Source organism: Camellia sinensis, chromosome 12, assembly GCF_055761805.1.
Source record: "Camellia sinensis isolate YWXY chromosome 12, ASM5576180v1, whole genome shotgun sequence".
NCBI lineage: Eukaryota > Viridiplantae > Streptophyta > Magnoliopsida > Ericales > Theaceae > Camellia > Camellia sinensis.
The window spans coordinates 27,052,934-27,072,089 of NC_138972.1; the positions used below are offsets into that span (position 1 = coordinate 27,052,934).

A 19,156-nucleotide genomic window follows, 5' to 3' on the forward strand; every position below is an offset into this window, starting at 1 on the left:
TTTAGCCCCCCGATAGCCTATTCTCAAGATTAAGTGTGAAAAAAGTGTAATTTTTTACTTAGTTTTGAAGCGAGGAGTCCCGTGCAAGTTCCGTAAATTTTCACAACTTGCATTGGTCCCTCCGAGGTGTTTGAGGTGTTGCTCGGGCCTTCTCGTGACTGTTACACGAATTTGGCCACTGATGCTCTATTTTCAAGCTTAAGTGTGAAAAAAGTGCATTTTTTGACATAGATTTCAAACCGGAAGTCCGGTGCTAGTTCCGTAAGTTTCCACAACTTCTCTGTCTTTCCCGAGGTGTTTGACGCGTTCCCTGGGCCATCTCGTGATTGTTACACGATTTTGGCTCCCGATGTCCTATTTTTATGCTTGAGTGTGAGAAAAGTGACTTTTCCGACATAGTTTTCAAACCGGGATTGCCATGCTAGTTCGGTAAGTTTCTACAACTTACATTGGTCGCTCTCGAGGTGTTTGAGGTGTTCCCTGGGCCTTCTCAGGACTGTTACACAATTTTGGCCCTCGATGGCCTATTTCAGGATTAAGTGTGAAAAAAGTGCATTTTTTTACTTAGATTTCAAACCGGAAGTCCCGTGCTAGTTCCGTAAGTTTCCACAACTTCTCTTGGTCCTTCCCGAGGTGTTTGATGCGTTTCCTGGACCTTCTCGTGATTGTTACACGATTTTGGCTCCCGATGTCCTATTTTTAAGCTTAAGTGTGAGAAAAATGACTTTTCCGAAATAGTTTTCAAAGCGGGAGCCCCATGCTAGTTCGGTAAGTTTCTACAACTTACATTGGTCGCTCTCGAGGTGTTTGAGGTGTTCCTAGGCCTTCTAATGACTGTTACATAATTTTGGCCGTCGATATCCTATTTTCAGGATTAAGTGTGAAAAAAGTGCATTTTTTGGCTTCGTTTTCAAACCGAGAGTCCCGTTGAGGTTCCGTAAGTTTACACAACTTACAATGGTCCATCCTGATGTGTTTGAGGTGTTCTACGGACATTCTCGTGATTGCTACATTGTTTTCAAACCGGGAGTCCCGTGCTAGTTCTGTAAGTTTTCACAACTTACATTGGTCCCTCTCGAGGTATTTGAGGGGTTTCGCTGGGGTTCTCGTGACTGTTACACAATTTTAGCCCCCCGATAGCCTATTATCAAGGTTAAGTGTGAAAAAAGTGCATTTTTTGACTTAGTTTGGAAGCGAGGAGTCCCGTGCAAGTTCTGTAAATTTTCACAATTTGCATTGGTCCCTCCGAGGTGTTTGAGGTGTTGCTTGGGCCTACTCGTGACTATTACACGAATATGGCCACTGATGCACCATTTTAAAGCTTAAGCGGGAAAAAAGTGCATTTTTTGACTTAGATTTCAAACCGGAAGTCCCGTGCTAATTCCGTAAGTTTACACAACTTCTCTTGGTCCTTCCCGAGGTGTTTCATGCATTTCCTGTGCCTTCTCGTGACTGTTACACGATTTTGGCGCCCGATGTCCTATTTTTAAGCTTAAGTGTGAGAAAAGTGACTTTTCCGACATAGTTTTCAAACCGGCAGCCCCATGCTGGTTCGGTAAGTTTCTACAACTTACATTGGTCGCTTTCGAGGTGTTTGAGGTGTTCCCCGGGCCTTCTCATGACTGTTACACAATTTTGGCCCTCGATGGCCTATTTTCAGGAATCAGTGTGGAAAAAGTGCATTTTTTTGCTTCGTTTTCAAGCCGAGAGTCCCGTTGAAGTTCAGTAAGTTTCCACAACTTACAATGGTCTATCCTGAGGTGTTTGAGGTGTTCTTCGGACATTCTCGTGATTGCTACATTGTTTTCAAACCGGGAGTCCCGTGCTAGTTCTGTAAGTTTTCACAACTTACATTGGTCCCTCTCGAGGTGTTTGAGGGGTTTCATTGGGGTTCTCGTGACTGTTACACAATTTTAGTCCCCCGAAAGCCTATTCTCAAGATTAAGTGTGAAAAAAGCGTATTTTTCACTTAGTTTTGAAGCGAGGAGTCCCGTGCAAGTTCCGTAAATTTTCACAACTTGCATTGGTCCCTCCGAGGTGTTTGAGGTGTTGCTTGGGCCTTCTCGTGACTGTTACACGAATTTGGCAACTGATGCTTTATTTTCAAACTTAAGTGTGAAAAAAGTGCATTTTTGGACTTAGATTTCAAAACAGAAGTCCCGTGCTAGTTCCGTAAGTTTCCACAACTTCTCTTGGTCCTTCCCGAGGTGTTTGATGTGTTTCCTGGCCTTCTCGTGACTGTTACACGATTTTGGCTCCCGACGTTCAATTTTTAAGCTTAAGTGTGAGAAAGGTAACTTTTCCGACATAGTTTACAAACCGGGAGCCTTATGCCAGTTCGGTAAGTTTCTACAACTTACATTGTTCGCTCTCGAGGTGTTTGAGGTGTCCCCTGGGCTTTCTCATGACTGTTACACAATTTTGGCCCTCGATGGCCAATTTTCAGGATTCAGTGTGAAAAAAGTGCATTTTTTGGCTTCGTTTTCAAACCGAGAGTCCCGTTGAAGTTCCGTAAGTTTCCACAACTTCCAATGGTCTATTGTGAGTTGTTTGAGGTGTTCTTCGGACATTCTCGTGATTGCTACATTGTTTTCAAACCGGGAGTCCCGTGCTAGTTCTGTAAGTATTCTCGTGATTGCTACATTGTTTTCAAACCGGGAGTCCCGTGCTAGTTCTGTAAGTTTTCACAACTTACATCGGTCCCTCTCGAGGTGTTTGAGGGGTTTCGCTGGGGTTCTCGTGACTGTTACACAATTTTAGTCCCCCGATAGCCTATTCTCAAGATTAAGCGTGAAAAAAGTAAAATTTTTGACTTAGTTTTGAATCGAGGAGTCCCGTGCAAGTTCCGTAAATTTTCACAACTTGCATTGGTCCCTCCGAGGTGTTTGAGGTGTTGCTTGGGCCTTCTCGTGACTGTTACACGAATTTGGCCACTGATGCTCTATTTTCAAGCTTGAGTGTGAAAAAAGTGCATTTTTTGACGTAGATTTCAAACCGGAAGTCCCGTGATAGTTCCGTAAGTTTCCACAACTTCTCTTGGTCCTTCCCGAGGTGTTTGATGCGTTTCCTGAGCCTTTTCGTGACTGTTACACGATTTTGGCTCCCGATGTCCTATTTTTAAGCTTAAGTGTGAGAAAAGTGACTTTTCCGACATAGTTTTCAAACCGGGAGCCCCATGGTAGTTCGGTAAGTTTCTACAACTTACATTGGTCGCTCTCGAGGTGTTTGAGGTGTTCCCTGGGCCTTCTCATGACTGTTACACAATTTTGGCCCTCGATGGCCTATTTTAAGGATTCAGTGTGAAAAAAGTGCATTTTTTTGCTTCGTTTTCAAACCGAGAGTCCCGTTGAAGTTCCGTAAGTTTCCACAACTTACAATGGTCTATCCTGAGGTGTTTAAGGTGTTCTTCGGACATTCTCGTGATTGCTACATTGTTTTCAAACCGTGAGTCCCGTGCTAGTTCTGTAAGTTTTCACAACTTACATTGGTCCCTCTCGAGGTGTTTGAGGGGTTTCGCTGGGGTTCTCGTGACTGTTACACAATTTTAGCCCCTCGATAGCCTATTATCAAGATTAAGTGTGAAAAAAGTGCAATTTTTTACTTAGTTTTAAAGCGAGGAGTCCCGTGCAAGTTCCGTAAATTTTCACAACTTGCATTGGTCCCTCCGAGGTGTTTGAGGTGTTGCTTGGGCCTTCTCGTGACTGTTACACAAATTTGGCCACTAATGGTCTATTTTCAAGCTTAAGTGTGAAAAAAGTGCATTTTTTGATTTAGATTTCAAACTGGAAGTCCGGTGCTAATTCCGTAAGTTTCCACAACTTCTCTTGGTCCTTCCCGAGGTGTTTGATGCGTTTCTTGGGCCTTCTCGTGACTGTTACACGATTTTGGCTCCCGATATCCTATTTTTAAGCTTAAGTGTGAGAAAAGTGACTTTTCCGACATAGTTTTCAAACCGGGAGTCCCATGCTAGTTCGGTAAGTTTCTATAATTTACATTGGTCGCTCTCGAGGTGTTTGAGGTATTCCCTTGGGCCTTCTCATGACTGTTACACAATTTTGGCCCTCGATGGCCTATTTTCAGGATTCAGTGTGAAAAAAGTGCATTTTTTGGCTTCGTTTTCAAACCGAGAGTCCCGTTGAAGTTCCGTAAGTTTCCACAACTTACAATGGTCTATCCTGAGGTGTTTGAGGTGTTCTTCGGACATTCTTGTGATTGCAACATTGTTTTCAAACCGGGAGTCCCGTGCTAGTTCTGTAAGTTTTCACAACTTACATTGGTCCCTCTCGAGGTATTTGAGGGGTTTCGTTGGGGTTCTCGTGACTGTTACACAATTTTAGCCCCTCGATAGCCAATTATCAAGATTAAGTGTGAAAAATGTGCAATTTTTTACTTAGTTTTGAAGCGAGGAGTCCCGTGCAAGTTCCGTAAATTTTCACAACTTGCATTGGTCCCTCCGAGGTGTTTGAGGTGTTGCTTGGGCCTTCTCGTGACTGTTACACGAATTTGGTCACTGATATTCTATTTTCAAGCTTAAGTGTGAAAAATGTGCATTTTTTGACTTAGATTTCAAACCGGAAGTCCGGTGCTAATTCCGTAAGTTTCCACAACTTCTCTTGGTCCTTCCTGAGGTGTTTGATGCGTTTCCTGGGCCTTCTCGTTACTGTTACACGATTTTGGCTCCCGATGTCCTATTTTTAAGCTTAAGTGTGAGAAAAGTGACTTTTCGGACATAGTTTTCAAACCGGGAGCTCCGTGCTAGTTCAGTAAGTTTCTACAACTTACATTGGTCGCTCTCGAGGTGTTTTGAGGTATTCCCTCAGGCCTTCTCATGACTGTTACACAATTTGGGCCCTCGATGGCCTATTTTCAGGATTTAGTGTGAAAAAAGTGCATTTTTTGGCTTCGTTTTCAAACCGAGAGTCCCGTTGAAGTTCCGTAAGTTTCCACAACTTACAATGGTCTATCCTGAGGTGTTTGAGGTGTTCTTCGGACATTCTCGTGATTGCAACATTGTTTTCAAATCGGGAGTCCCGTGCTACTTCTGTATGTTTTCACAACTTACATTGGTCCCTCTCGAGGTATTTGAGGGGTTTCGCTGGGGTTCTCGTGACTGTTACACAATTTTAGCCCCCCGATAGCCTATTATCAAGATTAAGTGTGAAAAAAGTGCAATTTTTTACTTAGTTTTGAAGCGAGGAGTCCCGTGCAAGTTCCGTAAATTTTCACAACTTGCATTGGTCCCTCCGAGGTGTTTGAGGTGTTGCTTGGGCCTTCTCGTGACTGTTACACGAATTTGGCCACTGATGCTCTATTTTCAAGCTTAAGTGTGAAAAAGGTGCATTTTTTTACTTAGATTTCAAACTGGAAGTCCGGTGCTAATTCCGTAAGTTTCCACAACTTCTCTTGGTCCTTCCCGAGGTGTTTGATGCGTTTCCTAGGCCTTCTCGTGACTGTTATACGATTTTGGCTCCCGACGTTCAATTTTTAAGCTTAAGTGTGGGAAAAGTGACTTTTCCGACATAGTTTTCAAACCGGGAGCCCATGGTAGTTCGGTAAGTTTCTACAACTTACATTGGTCGCTTTTGAGGTGTTTGAGGTATTCCCTTGGGCCTTCTCATGACTGTTACACAATTTTGGCCCTCGATGGCCTATTTTCAGGATTCAGTGTGAAAAAAGTGCATTTTTTGGCTTCTTTTTCAAACCGAGAGTCCTGTTGAAGTTCCGTAAGTTTCCACAACTTACAATGGTCTATCCTGAGGTGTTTGAGGTGTTCTTCGGACATTCTCGTGATTGCTACATTGTTTTCAAACCGGGAGTCTCGTGCTAGTTCTGTAAGTTTTCACAACTTACATTGGTCCCTCTCGAGGTGTTTGAGGGATTTCGCTGGGGTTCTCGTGACTGTTACACAATTTTAGCCCCCCCGATAGCCTATTCTCAAGATTAAGTGTGAAAAAAGTGCAATTTTTGACTTAGCTTTGAAGCGAGGAGTCCCGTGCAAGTTCCGTAAATTTTCCCAACTTGCATTGGTCCCTCCGAGGTGTTTGAGGTGTTGCTTGGGCCTTCTCGTGACTGTTACACGAATTTGGCTACTGATGCTCTATTTTCAAGCTTAATTGTGAAAAAAGTGCATTTTTTGACTTAAATTTCAAACCGGAAGTCCCGTGCTAGTTCCGTAAGTTTCCACAACTTCTCTTGGTCCTTCCCGAGGTGTTTGATGCATTTCCTGGGCCTTGTCGTGACTGTTACACGATTTTGGTTCCCGATGTCCTATTTTTAAGCTTAAGTGTGAGAAAAGTGACTTTTCCGACATAGTTTTCAAACCGGGAGTCCCATGCTAGTTCGGTAAGTTTCTATAACTTACATTGGTCGCTCTCGAGGTGTTTGAGGTGTTCCCTGGGGCTTCTCATGACTGTTACATAAGTGTGAAAAAAGTGCATTTTTTTACTTAGTTTCAAGCGCAGAGTCCCGTGCTAGTTTCATTAATTTTCACCACTTGTATTGGTCCCTCCCGAAGTGTTTGATGTGTCGCATGGGCCTTCTTGTGACTATTGCCCGATTTTGGCCCCCAATGGCCTTTTGTCAAGCTTAAGTGTGAATAAATTGCCTTTTTAGACTTTGTTTTCAAACTGAGAGTCCCGTGCTCGTTTCGTAGGTTTCCAAAACTCACATTGCTCCCTCTCGAGGTCCGTGCCTTCCTGTGACTTTTACCGATTTTGGCCCCCGATGGCATATTTTAAACCTTAAAAGTGAAAAAGGGCATTTTTTTACTTTAGTTTTCAAACCAGTAGTCACGTGCCAGTTCTGTAAGTTTCCACAACTTACATTGGTCCATCCCAAGGTGTTTGAGGTGTTTCCCGGGCCTTTTCGTGACTGTTACACGATTTTGGCCCACAAAGGCCTATTTTCAAGCTTAAGTGTGAAAAAAGTGCATTTTTCGACTTAGTCTTCAAACCGGGAGTCTCGTGCTAGTTCTGTAAGTTTCCACAACTAGCATTGACCCCTCTTAAGGTGTTTGAGGTGTTCCATAAGCCTTCTCGTGACTGTTAGACCCATTTTGGCCGGCGATGGCCTATTTTAAAGATTAAGTGTGAAAAAAATGTATTTTTTAGCTTAGTTTTCAAACCGGGAATCTCATGCATGTTCTGTAAGTTTCTACAACTTACATTGTCCTGATGGCCTATTTTCAAACTTAAGTATGAGAAATTTGCCTTTTTGGACTTAGTTTTCAAACCGGGAGTCCCGTACTAGTTCCGTAAGTTTTCACAGCTTACATTGGTCCTTCTGGAGGTGTTTAAGGTGTTCCCCATACTTTCTCGTGACTGTTACACGATTTTGGCCCCCGATGGCCTATTTCCAACCGTAAGTGTGAAAAAAATGCATTTTTCGACTTAGATTTCAAACAGGGAACCCTGTGCTAATTCCGCAAGTTTCCCCTACTGACATTGGTCCCTCCCAAGGAGATTGAGGTGTTCCCTGGGCCTTCTCGTGACTGTTATACGATTTTGAACATCGACGCCCTATTTTCAAGCTTAAATGCAGAAAAAGTGAATTTTTTAACTTACTTTTAAAACCGAGAGTCCCATACTAGTTCCATATTTTCAATAACTTACGTTGTTCTCTCCCGAGATGTTTGAGGTGTGGCCTTCGCATGACTGTTACACGATTTTGGCACACCAAGGCCTATTTTCATGCTAACGCGTGAAAAAAGTGTCGTTTTCGACTTAGTTTTCAAACCGGAAGTCCCGTGCCAGTTCCGTAAGTTTTCACAACTTACATTGGTCCCTCCCGAGGTGTTTGAGGTGTTCCCTGAGCCTTCTTGTGACTGTTACACGTTTTGCCCCCAATGGCCTATTTTTAAACTCAAGTGTGAAAAAATTATCTTTTTCGACTTAGTTTTCAAATCGGGAGTCCCGTGCTAGTTCCATAAGTTTCCACAACTTACATTGGTCTCTCCCAAGGTGTTTGAGGTATTCCCCGATCCTTCTCGTGACTGTTGCATGATTTTGGCCCCCGATGGCCTATTTTCAAACTTAAATGTGAAAAAAGTGACTTTTTCGACTTAGTTTTCAAACCGAAAGTCCCGTGCTAGTTCCGTAAGTTTTCAAAACTTATGTTGGTCCCTCTCGAGGTGTTGGTGGCGTTTCCCAGGCATTCTCATGATTGTTACACAATTTTGGCCCCCGATGGCCTATTCTTAAGCATAAATGTGAAAAAAGTGAATTTTTTGACTTAGTTTTCAAACTAGGAGTCCTGTACTAGTTCCGTAAGTTTCCACAACTTACGTTAGTCCCTCCTAAGGTGTTGGAGGTATTCCCTGGTCCTTCTCGTGACTGTTACACGATTTTAGCCTCTAATGGCTTATTTTCAAGCTTAAGTGATTGAAAAGTGCATTTTTTGACATAGTTTTCAAACCAGGAGTCCCGAGTTAGTTCCGTAAGTTTCCACAACTTACATTGGTCCCGCCTGAGGTGTTTGAGGTGTTCCCCGGGACTTCTCGTGACTGTTACACGATTTGAGCCCCCGATGGACTATTTTAAAGCTTAAGTGTGAAAAAAGTGCCTTTTTCGACTTCAATTCATGAATTCGGAATTAAACACATACCTAAAGTCTTCAAGAACACTAATTCTAGCAATTTCTTAAGGTGTCTTCCTCAATTCTTCAATTCTCAAGCAAAATTCCAAGCTTCCAAGCTCTTCTCTCTAAAATTGAGTTTCCAAGCTTAATTGCCTAAATGAGATTAATTAACATTTCTCGTAGATTAGCTTAGGGCCTTAATTAGGGATCAAGTTAGTTAAATAGAGCTTAAGACTAATTAATCAAGGCTTAATTTAATTGATTTAATCTGAATCAAATTTTAATCAAACTTCTGACGTCATTAAGGCCTTCAATTTCATATTATAACCGAAATCACAACAGATATTCCTACGGTTAACAGATATGAACCTAAAAATCATATTAAACACATAATAAGCATTCAAATTCACACAAAGCACTTAAATAACATTCAAAACAGATGATTAACAGGGTTGTCACAAGATCAATATTGCTTACCAACAACAAAATGTTTACTGGATTTTATAATTCAGAATGGGAAAAGTGAATAATCAAATTAAAGTCACACACAGCTCCATAAAAGATAACTTTGAGGGCAAAACTTAATTTATATGACACAAAATACAACAATTATTTCGTTGTGGTGATAAAAATACCTATACAAGAATAGTAAATATAAGTTGGATGCTAGAAGCGCACAAGGACCAAGCTTTCCTTCCACCACCCGTCAGGTCAGATAAAAATTTCCACAGCAAAATGTTTACTGGATTTTATAAATCATAATGGGAAAATTGGATTACCAATTTAAATCACACAGCTCCATAAAAGACAACTTTGAGGGCAAAAAACTTAATTTGTATGACACAAAATACAACAATTATTTTGCTGTGGTGATAAAATACATATACAAGAATAAGTAAATATAAGTTAGACGCTAGTAGTGCACAAGGGCCAAACCTTCCTTCCCAACACCCCAGGTCAGATAAAAATTTCCACAGTGTGAAATAGCATGGTCTTAGCAATATCATTTGTCAAGCGCTTGTGCCAGTTGTAATGCATCTCCAAGAAGACCTTTGAAGCCATGTCAAATGTTTTACGCCATGTCTACATGAAAAGAAAAAAATAAATAAATAAATAAATAAAAACTAATAATAGAAACTAAATAGAGGCAATTCACAGTTAAACATTAAGTTGACATTGTACTGCTACAGTTCACAATAATTTAATGAATCTCAAGGTGTAAATAGAAACTATTCCAATAGTTGATGAAATCATGATGGTGATGGAGTGGCGGCAGTGATGGCGTACCACAACCAATCCTGCTATCTAATGTAATGATAGTCACATGCTGGTGCAATCATCATGACAACGATAATGATACAAATCAAAAGAAAACGTGTACTTTTAAAATTTCAATCTCTTTTCACTATAAGTAAAATGAATTTTACCTAACCAAAAAAGTAAAATGAATTTTCTGTCTGATTTCTAATCTCATCCTTCCCAAAACACTTGATGTAGTAGGTATGTGCTTTAGGTCTTATCAATTTTGATACTTTAGGATAAGTCTTGTGAGTGTATACAGCCTTTCGTTTGCATGCTGACCAACACCTAGGTTCAGTTTTTCCTAAAGGAAGTCTTTATTATTAACTCCATTCTTACATTGTGCTAATCTAACATGTATCGCCCTTAATGCCAGCCATGCTTCGCCGTGGAAAAAATCATCGCAGCCACTCTATGGGAACATTTACTCTGGTGAAAGTTTCCTGCAGTTGAAATGCAAAATGTCATGCTTTTTGGTAACTATACAGTGCCATTCCTAGGGATCAAAATCTACGTATATCCCATGATCTACGTATATCCCAAATTTTAGTTGACTTGTATAAATCTTTCTTAGCCAGGCTTAAAATATAACCCTAATAAGCCCTCATCTATAAACAGGGTTTTATTTCACATCTTTTGGTCAAACGACTATTGCAGTAACATTTCAAATAAAAAATTAATTTGACAATGCTAAAAATCTAGTGATTCAGATAAAGTGCTAATGCTTCACACTTAAAATGTTGTTTGGCACTTGAATAAGGTCTAGAGGAGATTTAGCCCTCAAAATGGAAAGAATTTGCTTAGGATTGATAACATAACATGACAGAGATTATGAATTGTTCATTTTATTCAATTAAACCAGTACGAATTTTGCTTGATGCCAATCAATTCTGCAATCAATATAATAATCAATTAGACACACAAAAGGATTCCTTTTTTTTTTTTTTTTCCTTCTTCCTGTCGAAAATCAAAACGAACAAAAACCACAGGACCCCGTAGCCAACCAATTCACCATTAGTAAGGGGGAAAAAAAATAGAAACAATCCAACCCTAACCTAGTTCATGTGCCTTGTTAGCGTGTTTCTTATACCACTGGAAATTGATGATGTTTGTTCCTGAATGGTTGGTAGAGTATCAAGCATCCATGATACTCTGTGAATTCACCACAAATTAAACGCGATCCACCATTGACTAGGAAATCACCAAAACAAACTTGAAATGTATTAAAGTGATGTAAACGCATATTAATCAATTGATAGTGCAAGCGAATATGATACTTCTCTTATTTGACAAATTTATTTTGGTTACAACTAGTTTAATTCCCCTCCCGTACGAAATTGCTAGTCCATTGTAACTATTCCAAACATCCCAAAAAAATCATCTATGTTTTTTTATTTATTCTTTCTTTCAATTTGTAGGAAAAAAAAATACATTATTTATTGACCCTACTAAAAGGCATGAATGCTGAAAATTGACAAACAATTGGGGATGGAACGAGTATTTATAAATGAGATGACTTGAAGACCAATCCCATCCAAAATCCAAGTTAAAACCACCTTAGACTTTGCAAAATCGTTGGCCACTGCTCGAGCCATGAAAATCCCTAGAGATTGGGTGTCTGCTTCCACTTGAGATCTCAGTTTTTTAATAGATGGAAACAAAGTTGATTGAACACTCACAATTTTCATACAATGGAAGATTTTTTCTTTCAAGCTTGTCCCTTAGCTATCCTTCAAGTCAAAAGTTTTCCTATAAAAAATTGGATATGTTGTGACCAAGATTTTTCTTTATACTTTTGTTTGGATTTGACTTGCTTTCATATGTATTTTTTCTTCTATGATTTTGCTAAGCAGTCAAGTCACACAAGGAGGGTTCTTTCCATTCTAGTTGCTCCCAATATGTATTATTATTTCTTCCACGATTTTGCTAAGCAGACACAAAGGAGGAATAAAATGATTGATATTTGCTCCCAATAGGTATTATTTCTTCAATTGTGATTTTGAAGGTTGGAGCTAGTCCTCCTAGGCATTTGTACATCAACTTCTCAGCACACCAAAATCCCATCTAATCAACTTCCATTTGATTCAAATTCTTGTTAGCCCTCCAACACATAGGAGAATATAATGATTGATGTTGGGCCTCCAGTACTACTAAATCAACGACAGCCTAAGTTTTCTAATCCAAGATTAAATAGTTTGAGAATTCAACATGACCAGCCTTAAGACAACCAACTTTATTTTGTTCATGTTGTATCTCAAGGGGGGAATAATGAAGGAGAATTTTCCTCTTCCTGGTAGATAAAATCCAGAACGAGACACAAGGAGAAATCTCGGGCAAAAATTACATAAGAGGGAAAAAGGCCAAACTATACATCAACCCATAAGCTAAATTCTTCCGGCAAATCAATCAAGAAACAAAAGAAAGAGATTCCTAATAGTATTTATCAGAGAGAGAGAGAGAGAGAGAGAGATTCCTAATAGTAATCCAAAAAAGGGCTCAATATCAAATGTTTCGACTCCAAAATAAAAACTACACCTCCATTAAAGATTCTCCTGAGGTGGAGGCTTTTGAGGGAAATGAATTGAACAGTGTCTTTTCTTTGCCACCTCAGGGTCAGCAATTTCAGGGTGGTGATCATATGTCACTCAACGAGCTTATGACGCGTACAGTGAAAACGGATCCAGGCATGGAAAACGGGTGGACGGATTTCAGGCAGTTCACCGGAGATTTCGGGTTTGAACGGGTTCGAGATGAATTATGGCCTCTCCAGGACTACTAGCTACCCGGCAGCAGCGATATCGGAGGTGGCAGTTACGGCTACAGCAGTGACTGAAGCAAAACAGAGAGACTCTTCTGTCTTGCCAGAGAAGATGAGCTTCAAGGAGAGAAAGGCTGACAAGAGCCATAACCTCAAGGTTTGTCTTCTTTTCTTTTGTTTTATAAATTGTGAGCATTTGATTCACTCACAATCAAAATAACAGAATACATTTTAACAAATTGAAGAAAATATATGTTTGGAAACTAAGAAAATTTGACACATATTCAGGCAGTAGCAGAAGAAGAAGATTGTAAGGAAAAAAGGATCAGAGGATGTACCGAACAGGGAGAGTCGAAGATCACGGAGCAGAACAGCAACAGCGACAACGATAGCAAGAACACCAGCAACAACAATAACAACAAGAGAGAAACATCTGCAGATACTTCCAAGGAGAACTCGAAGGTTTCGGAGGTTCAAAAACCTGATTACATTCACGTTCGTGCACGGCGTGGCCAAGCCACTGACAGCCATAGCTTGGCCGAAAGAGTACGTTCGAGTGTTGCCATTGAACTTATATATGTTTTTAGATCTCTATAGTTGTAGATGGTACTAAATTTGTGCAATATATTTGTGAAATTGTGCATGTGAGGAGAGAAAATTAGTGAGAGAACAAAATATCTGCAAGATTTAGTACCGGGATGTAATAAGATCACGGGAAAGGCTGGTATGCTTGATGAAATCATCAACTATGTTCAATCTCTTCAAAGACAAGTAGAGGTAGAAAACATAGTAATCATAACACTTAATTCAATTGTTGTTCTTAAGAAGGGTAAAGTGATAATCTTCCTATGTTGTTATTGTTGCCAAAACACAGTTCCTGTCCATGAAACTGGCTGCTGTAAATCCAACACTCGACTTCAACATCGACAATTTTGTAGTGACAGAGGTAAAGACATCACAAAGTAGAAACATTTCAATGTTAACAATTTTCCAAAACATTTTAATGTAAACATTTCTATAAAACAGGTGTTTTCAGCATGCACATCCAATTTTCCAATCGAGGTATCATCAGAGATCGCTAACCCTGCCTACCTACAGTTTAATCCATTACAACAAGTAGTTTCGTGTAGCGGGTTGGAAATGGGAATAAACGCTCCTGATATGGCACTTCGAAGAACGATCAGCGCCCCCGTATCGAGCCCTGAAACATTTCTCGATTCGTCCTGTTTCAATGTAATTTCTTCTACTACTAATATTTTCCCCCTCCAATCTGAATGTTATACATATATTTTTAAATTTCTCACAAAAGTTTAATTCATTCACACTACAACATATACAATCCTCATCGGCTTGGGAAGCCAATTTACATAACCTTTATGGTGTGGAGTTTCTCCAAGGAAGATCACCATCATTTCAAGCCCAGCAATTTACAGGTATATAGAACTAACAAGTATTGTCAAATGTCAATCTTCAATTCCTGTTTCTAATAATTGTATAAGAAAGAAGTAGGGCTACAATCGAGCCTAATTGAACCAAGTTTTGTGATGTTCGAGCTTGGCTAGCTAAAAATTAGTCAAACTTGGCTCGAGCCAACGAGCCAAGCAAGAGCTTGAGTTCAAACTTGAAAAGAAAAATGGAACCTAAATTAATATTGTTCATTTAGTGGAGGAGCCTAAAAAAATAGCTTGAGCTTCAAAAGAGTTTTAAACGAACCAAGTTCAAGCTATTCATGAACAACTTAGTTGGTTTGGAGCCCTACAAAGGAAGTAAGAAAAATGGAGCAAAGTGGAACTTACTATGTATGAGAGAGACCATAGGGAACCCCACAAAATGTTAATGATTTTTCTCAAGAATAAATGGGTCTTCTTTGAGTTATATCAAGAAAGCTGCCTATTAGGTATCTTTCTTTTTCTTTGTCTTCCACCTAAAAGGACCGAAGTCATCGGACCCTTTCGATGACCATAAATTCCCAAAACCCTGACAAAATGAGTGGCGCATTTTGGCTATTGATGGACACAAAATGGCCATCTATATATCACCAATCCACTATTAAATAGTGCAACATACATTATCAAGACTTTTGCCCCAAAAAAAAAAAAAAGTCAAATTCTACACCCACAAAATCACACGGTTGTGATCATTTGATCGCATTGATTAACTTAAGATATGACAATATCACAGGCGTTGGATTCTCACTGTATGCATCTTATGCTATCCACATCCATATATATTCTTATGCAGTTTCTCTAACCCATACATGACTATAAATAACATTTGCTCTTTTTTGGTGTTGAATCTAAAGAAACATGACTCTTTCATTTGCAGGCTCCAATGAAGCTAGCAATCTGAAGATGGATATCTGAATCAAAACATAAATCATATGATTTGTTGGATGAGTTCAATCCAAATGCCTTTCTTCCTCATTCGTTTTTTGTTTTCTATAGCTAGTACATAACGTGGATAGTTGTATGTATACCATCTCCGTAGAAATAAGTATTATAATGAGAAGATACCTATTAACCTCCTCAACATTCTCTAGCGTGTGATGTACTATGGGTGTACTTTAGGTTTCAATCGCGATTGATTTTTTATTTTCTCCCTATGATTCTTCTGATCACCATTTGGACCATTCTGTTCTCATCAAAGTTACTACCATATATCAATTGAATAACAAAACAATACAAAACTACACTAGAAAAATAAAAGTTGTGCAATTGGGAAATGGAAGAACTGTAACGTGAAGATCAAGGGGCACAAATTGTCCTTACAATGAATGAAACCCAAAGGACAATGTTAAGGCATTCCCGTGACGGATAGAGAACATGAGCCAACCAATGGACCAGAGCGGTTTCTTTTGGGACAGAATGAGATGTGTCTGAATAAGACGCTGATAATTGGAGACAGTGAAAGAGAGCATATATAAATAAAGCCAAAACACACACTCTCTCTCTCTCCAGGAAAATCACATCCAATCCTGTCCACTAGGAAGGTTTCCATGTCCCCAGTATTTACAGTATCTAACTAGCTAACTGCATCATCAACATCAATATGTTTCCATATTACAATTTTTATATGTGCTGTGTAACAACAAAAGCAGCTATTAAATATCTTCAAACGATTTAAGAACATATTTGTAGCGTTAAGGGTGGAGTCAGAGAAAATATCAAGGTTAGTCATTCGGTTCCTTAGGTTTCGCATTAGGCTAATAAGGGAAGTTGTTTCACCTTAAAAACCATGTTAATTAGGATGAGTAAAGAGGTTTTACGGCACTCAATAACAATAGAGATCATGCCATACCTAATATTAGGATGATTTGAGATATAGATATATATCTAATGATGGTGTAGAAGTGAACTTAGTAACCCAGATGAAGATCCAGTGAATTATTAGCTTTTTCAATTCCAATATTCTTCTGTCATTGTTACTTCGTATGTAGACTCAGACAAGTATTTATAAAAATGTTGTTAGATGGATATAGTAAAAACTATAAAGTTTCAGTCACATTATACCGGTGACAAGGAAGAATGTTTCACAATTTTAGAGCATTATTTTCTAAGCCAACTAAGAAACACCAGCTCCCTCTCTTCCTAAAACCATAGTTGCATGAAGTGGGAGAGGGGAGACCAGGTAGCGACAGCCCTATAGAAGAGTTTTAAGGTTGGGAGTGGGGCCGGGAGTGAACCCCAATAGGAGTTTCCTGCTACTATGCCTAACACCATTTTTTAAGAAACAAAGTGAACAATTGAATCGAAACCAATTACTCCCTCCGTCCCAAAATATTAGTCCCTTATTCCATTTTTCATTGTCCCAAAATATTAGTCCCTCTTCAAAAATCAAGTACAAAAATAATATAAATTTCCTATTTTACCCTTCTTTTAAATTAATAAACAACATAAAAAGTACAATTATGCATTGATATTCCCAAAAAATGTACTATCAAAAGGATAATTTTGGAAAATCAATTTTTTTCAAATGCAATAATTGTACTACCAAAAAAAGTTGGATTCCCCAAAAGGGACCATTATTTTGGGACGGAGGGAGTAAATCATATTATTATTTTCACATATAAATTACATAACTAGACTAGGCTTCACAGCCAAAAAGATCACCCCAATGTCACAATCAATCTTAATACATAAATATAACTGCCATGGTTTTCTTCTCCTTTTTTTTTTCTTCCTAATTCTGGAATAACTAGTAATATCACAAGGGGTTTTATTTTTTCTATTCACAGACAGTCTCTATTCCATATCTGAATAACCAGTAATATCACAAGGGGTTATATTTTTTCCATTCTCAGACAATCTCTCTCTCTGTCTCTCTGTCTCTCTCTCTCTCTGTAAAAAAATTACCATAATTTGCTCATTTTCACATAAGAATTACATAACTAGACTAGTTTTCAGAGTGAAAAAAGATCACCCCAATTTCTCAATCAATCGTAATACATAAATATAACTGCCATGGGATATTTTTTTTCTAATTCAGGACTTACGGTAAAATATCACAAGGGGCCTATATTTTTTCCACTCTCTCTCTCTCTCTCTCAAACTATGAAGAAACCATACTTACCTCTTCTATGCTATCGAGTTTAGACAGCTACAAGTTCCTGTCTTTCTATTCATTGTCTTAATGCTAAAGAAAGGTTGTTTTCAGTGTTTGGGTAAGCAGCTATGAGCCATACTTTTCCCTTCCTTTTCAAGCCTCAAGTAATAGTGAGAGGGGTAGGACCTGTGGCCCTGTCTCATCTGGAGGCAAGATACTCTGTAATTCTCTCTGCCTCAAGTGGGATAGGGAGAGATGGTTTTTTGCCTTTACCCTTTCTTGAGGCCCACTTATGCTGACCTGGAATTTTCCCTTCTCACTTTTGACATGGTTGCATATTCAAGCACTCAAAAAGCTATAGAACCTAGAAAGATTCTCTGGGGCTATGTGGTGAATGTGAGTACTACTCTTGAGCCGATATTTATTGGGAGAAGCTAATCTGGGGATTGGACTGTCTCCAGCCCGTAATTGGACTAGAAACAGGGCTCAAAAGTGGGCTCACAAAGCCCAACAACACCTCTTCAGTCCAATGGAGGACTGAAGAGAAACCATAGCCTTAATTTGGTACGGGTGTTGGGTGCCAATGCCCCCATCAATCCTCAAATTTATAGGTACTTAGACTTGGTAAAAAAGTATTTTACTCATTTTGTAGCAATTATACAACAATATATATAATAATAGGGTCAAATACAATTATGTAAGAAATGTCCAACAAAAAGCATTGGACACATCCCACACCCTTGTCAAAGTTCCGGGCATCTAACACTGGTATTTTATTTATTTTGAAGAGTTTATGTAATGGGTCTTGTTAATGACCGTCCATTGGGTGTTGGTTAAGGATCAAGTAATGCCAAAAACATAAAAATTACAATACACATTTTACATATTTCTGAACACTTTCATATATTTATATACATATTTTACATATTTTAATATACTTCATACACATATAGCGGTGGTTAACATTTCCCATATGTAATATCAGCCCCCAAAGTTGGTGTCTTTTCCCTCAGGACTCAAGTTTGTGTCTTTTAATTGGCAGGAGAATCGTAATGAATTCTCTGCACAACCTAAAGAATCGAATTCCTCTGTTTGCCAAAAAAGCGGAGAGAACAAACATAAATGTACTGCAACTTGATAATTCAGCCCCCCCCCCCCCTCTACCTAAAGTGAACAATAAAGCCAAGAGACCTCAAGCATAATTATGAGCTACACCAATATTTGGGTTGATATATTTGACTAACAAAGACAATCTCATAATAAAGTATATATGCAAAATTTTGAAACAAGCCTAGGCCCAAAGTTCTCTGCTAGGCTCAATTAAATTGACTACAACCAAACTGTCCAAGTTGGGGTTTCTTTTTCAGAGAATTATTGAGTCACATAACTGCAATAAACAACAATAGGTAAATGAGTGACTCAAAATAATGTAATGGTCAGTCTGACTATAAGACCTACAAGTTGATGTGGCCACAAAGATCCGAACCGTACTACGAGGCATATACAGGTTCCATTGTGAGCAAATTTTTAACACACAAACCATTGGGGTTAGCCCAGTGGCCAGAACTTGTGTTCTTCGAGGTTACAACTTCAATTCTCCTCCCCCTCCAATGTACCAAAAAAAAATTACATGTTCTCCATATGCAAGTTCTTTCATAAACTTTGTTTAACAGCTTGAAAAGGTTGAACCAGGGAATTAATCTATGGTTAGAAGATTTCTCTATCAGATCATTAGATCGGAGACAAACAGTATAGAAGAATAATGCAAGAGAAACCAAAGTTCAAGATCAAGGAAAGTCTCCAGTCCGATTCGTTAGAACAGTTCGTTTTCTTTTATTTTATGTGCTTCTTTTTATGAGTTATTAACTCATGGGTTGGCTAATAGTATTTTCATTTAAAATGTCATGTGAGTCATGTAAATTGGCTTACTAACAACTAGTTATTCATTAAGGCAACTTTAGGCAGATTGCAGCTATAATATGA

The 19,156-nt window shown here is 38.9% G+C and overlaps 1 protein-coding gene and 1 pseudogene across 14 annotated transcripts in view; one reads left to right on the forward strand and one right to left on the reverse strand.

Moving 5' to 3' along the window:
• The window catches only part of LOC114323668 (putative elongation factor TypA-like SVR3, chloroplastic), a 71,170-nt gene that overhangs the window by 47,906 nt on the left and 4,108 nt on the right, over positions 1-19,156 (reverse strand). For 10 of the 14 annotated variants that reach the window (XM_082898187.1, XM_082898184.1, XM_082898185.1 and 7 more), the window contains exon 4: positions 9,511-9,657. In XM_082898187.1, the coding sequence (XP_082754313.1) occupies positions 9,511-9,581 (71 nt within the window). In that variant the 5' untranslated portion in view covers positions 9,582-9,657. Of the gene's footprint in view, positions 1-8,601; positions 8,728-9,209; positions 9,317-9,510; positions 9,658-10,212; positions 10,317-19,156 lie in introns of all 14 variants that reach the window. The other 4 variants (XM_082898192.1, XM_082898195.1, XM_082898193.1 and 1 more) reach the window with 3 other exon arrangements.
• LOC114317143 (transcription factor bHLH63-like) lies at positions 12,380-14,994 on the forward strand (annotated as a pseudogene).